The sequence below is a fragment of the Onychomys torridus genome, chromosome 8 (assembly GCF_903995425.1).
Source record: "Onychomys torridus chromosome 8, mOncTor1.1, whole genome shotgun sequence".
In the NCBI taxonomy this organism is placed as follows: Eukaryota; Metazoa; Chordata; class Mammalia; order Rodentia; family Cricetidae; genus Onychomys; species Onychomys torridus.
This window is the reverse complement of record NC_050450.1, coordinates 37,684,511-37,689,499: the sequence shown is the minus strand read 5'-3', so window position 1 is coordinate 37,689,499 and position 4,989 is coordinate 37,684,511. Positions and strand designations below refer to the sequence as shown.

General features: G+C 38.1%; 1 protein-coding gene across 1 annotated transcript; it reads right to left on the bottom strand.

Moving 5' to 3' along the window:
- Nucleotides 1–2,173: 2,173 nt before the first annotated feature.
- Nucleotides 2,174–3,109, bottom strand: LOC118589930 (olfactory receptor 10-like). Its single transcript, XM_036197639.1, has one exon. It carries the CDS (start codon nucleotides 3,107–3,109, stop codon nucleotides 2,174–2,176), a length of 936 nt encoding a protein of 311 aa, XP_036053532.1.
- Between the last annotated feature and the right edge of the window lie 1,880 nt (nucleotides 3,110–4,989).

The window sequence follows — 4,989 nt, the reverse complement described above, 5'->3', positions numbered from 1 at the left end:
AGGGGTTATTGGACTATTTAAATGGTTTATCTGGTCTTGATTTAACTTAGGTATGTGGTACCTATCCAGAAAATTATCCATTTCTTTTAGATTTTCCAGTTTTGTGGAGTAGAGGTTTTTGAAGTATGACCTGATGATTCTCTGGATTTCCTCATTGTCTGTTGTTATGTCCCCCTTTTCATTTCTGATTTTGTGAATTGCATGTTCTCTCTCTGTTTTTTTGTTTAGTTTGGATAAGGGCTTGTCTATCTTGTTGATTTTCTCAAAGAAGCCACTCTTTGTTTTATTAATTTTTTGTATTGTTCTCTTTGTTTCTATTTTATTGATTTCAGCTCTCAATTTGATAATTTTGTGATTGGTATGTAACTGTTAATACATAGATTTTCTTTTCTCTAATCAAAAAAAAACATAATAAGCATTATATAGGATGACAGGTAAGTTAATTTGGTTCAGATACTGGTGACCTTACTTCTGCTATGGAACCTGTAACTTCTTTTTATGAACCTCAAGCACATGCAATTACTTTTATTTTAAAAACTGACAAACTAAATAGAAAATAAAACCATAAAAAGTAAAGGCAAAGGGTAAGTTGATATTCCACTGTGTGTAAATATTGTCAATTCTAACTACTCTATCACAGTAGAGAGACTTGGGACTCTCTGACTCTAGAGTGGCTTAGGGATCCATGCTCTCTGATGACCAATTAGCTACTGTCCTGGATGAGAAGATCCTGATGGGTTTAGGTTTCCATGGAGATGCAATTTCCTTCTCACAAGATAAGATTTGTGAAAAGTCATGCATGGCTGTGTGCCTAGATACACTATTGGCTTCTTCAGATTTCTTGAACATGAAATGTGTTTCCACTAACATAATTGAATTGCTATGTTCTCTGTAAGCTAAATAGTAAAATATAATAACCACAAAACAATTTTATTGAATTTTATTCTGTGTCCAAATAAACACTTTTGTCTATTTTTACATATACTTGAATTATTTAGACCTTGATAAACAAAACAGAGAAAAATACATTTTTGTTACATTTATTGGCTAGTGCCCTGAGCTAATAAATATAAAATATGGAATCTTAGGTAGCAGACAGCTGGATAAGAATTACAACAAAATAGGGCACATTCAAATAATGAATTTCTATTTAGTATCTGGGAAAACTGAAAATAAAAACACACAGTAATTATCTGGCATTTGGTCTCTTGATAAGTATAACTAATATGAGAAAGGAATTTGCCTGTATTCCACACAGAGAAAATTAAATGTAATGAAACAGAAAGTTCTATAAGCACAGGGCTTGAGTTACATTAAGAACTCTAAAAATGAGAATAGATATAGTTGACTCTGTAAACCACACTATTTGGCCTTTTTCCTAAGAGTAGGTAATTAAGAAGAACCTAGAACATTGAAAAGAATCACTCCGACAAAGCAGTGATGTCTACTAATCAAGCTCACGTTTGGTTTTCTCTCCAGTTTCTCTAATTTCTCCTCATTCACGAACATCTTCCCCATGTCAAGCATCATTTCTGAGTTGCACTGTACAGCTGAGGAAATAGCAATGCCGGCCCCCCTTTTATAGAATGCCTCCTTAGTACTTCTTTGCATGTGACCCCTAGTAGAAAAGCAACATTCACATCTGGCCTCTAAATGCGTCATTATAAACCATTAATCATTATTTCTTATATTCTCCAAATATCATAGAAGGGAATCCACTTCAGTAGACCTTAAAAAGAGGTCAAGTGATGTGAAGGGACATAGGCAGGAGAGACGGAATTAGAAGCATAGGCATTGATGCAAAACTTTGTCATAAGATATTCTGCATGGCACCACACTAGAAATCTGGAGACACTGCCATCAGAACAATGTTTCTCTGTCTCACAAGCTTACCTAGTATGTGTCTCCACTTTGTACAAGAGGAGACAATATCCACTTCCTATGCACCATGTTACAAATCAACTCTTACTCCCTGTATCATATAGATTATAGACACTGGACTACAAAGCATTTAAACAGACCCTCCTCACTTCCAACTTCAGAACAAGGAGACATCAAACCCATAGGGTCTGTTGAGGCTTATTTTTTTACTGATCAATTGCTTTTCAAGGGCAGGCTGAGTCTGTAACCTAAGAGCTGTTAAACCAAATTGTACTGGTTGTCCTTTGGTCTCCTATCCTGAGTCTGTGCCTCTCCCTAGCACCTTCCACAGAGCCCTCTTCACATCCTTGTTCCTCAGGGTATAAATCAAAGGATTGAGCATGGGGGTGATGACAGTATAAAAAAGGGCAACAAACTTCCCCTTGCTCTCAGAATAACTGCCCTGTGGTTGTAAGTGTGTGTAGATGGCTGCACCATAAAACATAGAAACCACCACAAGGTGGGACCCACAAGTCCCCAGGGCCTTTTTGCACCCTGTCATTGACTTGGTCTTCAGCATTACCTTTGCAATGTTTGCGTAGGAGCCCAGAATTAGTGCTACAGGAAATATCAAGATTACAACTCGGGCCACAAACATTTTGGCCTCAGTTTCTTCTGTGTCCTCACAGGCCAACTTCAAGAGAGCAGGCATCTCACAGAAGAAGTGCTTCAGCTGGTATCCACAAAGAGGCATCACCATCATCAGGCTTGTCTGAATCAGAGAGTTCATGAATCCTCCTACCCATGAAGCAATAGCCAGCGAGAGGCAGAGAAGGGGGTGCATGATGGTTGTGTAGTGCAGGGGACGACACACAGCAACATAGCGGTCAAAGGCCATCACCACCAGGAGCACACTCTCTGTGGAGCCCAGAGCAAGGAAAAGGAAGAGCTGGGCCACACACCCTCCATAGCTGATGGTCCTGTCATGCCCCTGGAGGTTGATCAGGAGCTGTGGTACAATGCTAGTGGTATAACAGAGGTCCAGGAAGGAGAGGTGGCAGAGGAAGAAGTACATTGGTGTTTGAAGTCGAGCATCCAGTTGTGAGAGAATAATGATGGCAGAGTTGCCAAAGAGAGTTAGGGAGTAGAAAACAGAAATGAGAACAGAAAAAATGAGCTCCAATTGAGGAAAATCAGAGAAGCCCACTAAGATGAAGCCCTGTCTAAAACTGGTGTTGGAACTGCCCATAGCTTTCATGTGCCCAAATAACAGGAGACAATCAGATGAGGCACACAGATTAGAACATTATTCCAGACAATCCTGAAATACTCCAATATCAAGCTTTTTTATTTTTTCTCTTGCAAGTTCAATTTTATACAATCTTAAATTCTTACTCATGTCCTCTGCAGACTGGAAATCATGAGATCAGGAGCGTTATCTTTGGTTTGACCTATAACCCTGCTCCCTATGTGTCCTGAACTGTATCTAGCTCCCTTCAGCCCATGGATACCTCACTGTCTTATAGCAGAGACAGCATCTTTCCCACCTTCCCACCCTGATGTTAAGATCTAATCCAGTAACAGGTAATATCAGAGTTTCTGTGAAAAATATAAAGGGTCAAATGTAGCATTATTCTTCTCTATCAGTCTCTTTGGCTCCTCATTGGTCAAGTTGGCAGAGTGTTTCATGTAGGTGAAGTCCTAGGACTAACCAGGATGAGACCATTATTTTGTCCCCACTGCCCCATTTCTTCAGTGGCTGTGACCAGCACCACAAACCCACAATCCCTGCTCGTGACCAGCTGTCAATTTGTTCTCTTGTTAAGTCTGCTGAACTAGAAGGTTAATGAGTTGGTGCTGGACCATGATGCCAGAAAGCCATTCAGACAACATCTTTGATGCTGTTGAGGAAAAGATGGAGAAGTTGAATGATTCAATAAAGTATTAATTTACACGTAGATAAATCAATACATTGAAGTTCTTTCTTAACAAACACATTTATTATATCTTTGTGATGATATGAAAGGTGTCATTGTTATAGTTTTTAAAATATGCATACTTACAGGTGTATAATGTCAAAGTTGACCTTTGCAAGTTCATCGTCTTAGATGGTATGGTTTGTTTTGATCCTTACCAGATCCCTGCAGATCAACTCTACCACTGTCTAACTGAACCCCTGTTCAGACATGTTCACTTCACTCACTTCTGTGAGTCTCCGTTTAGCTATCACAGAACAGATGAAACAAGATTTTAAAAAAGATTTTATGATATCATATATTCAGCAAGCTATTAAGAATATGCTACATGAAATTTTGTAATATTTTTATTATATATTTTTAAATTACTTCATTTTTGTTGACATGTGTAAATTGTACATGTAACTGGGCCTATGAGTCAATTCAACATATTCACAGAGTACACTCACAGACACCAGCGTCTCCTTATCTACAATACACAGCCAACTTCCCAAACACCAGTGACCAACGTTCTACATTTAGTTTGGCATCTTTATCTTCCACATGAAAAAGGCCATGAAGCTCTTGTCTTTCTGGGTCCTGTAGTCTTCGTCTATCTACATCACTAATCTTGACCATGCAACAGGGTGTGATTTGTTAACTGTTGTAGTGCCATTTCCAAACCAGTGTATAAAGAATTAACAGAACTCAACAAATATTGTTAAATGAACTAATGAATGCATTCTCCTCCATTAGACAACACAGATGCCAAACAAATGTTTGTTTCCAGTGTAACATGAAAGGGATAAACATGTGTTATCTCTAAACGGTGGAATAAGGTTTTACTGTTTTGACCAATCCTATTCATATTTTAACAACAATGTTGTCTATAATTATAGCTATGCTTGGTATTAATGTTTATAAATGAATCAAAATTTAGAAACCTAATATAGCAATGATTTTATTTAAGATAATATTAAACAGTAAAAATTGAACTTAGCTTCAGATCATGAAGTATAAGACTCAACTTGAAAACCCCAAGTTCATGTATTAGAAAACTAGATGGCCTGGGAATATATCCAGCATTCCATGATCTCTAGCAGAGAATCTAAAACCAGTGCCGAAGTGAGGACAATCTCTCTCCACTCGTCACCACCCATAGCTTTTTGTTCCT

Excerpts from the sequence above, each read along its gene's own strand:
- LOC118589930 (XM_036197639.1), bottom strand. The coding sequence starts at position 3,109 with ATGGGCAGTTCCAACACCAGTTTTAGACAGGGCTTCATCTTAGTGGGC.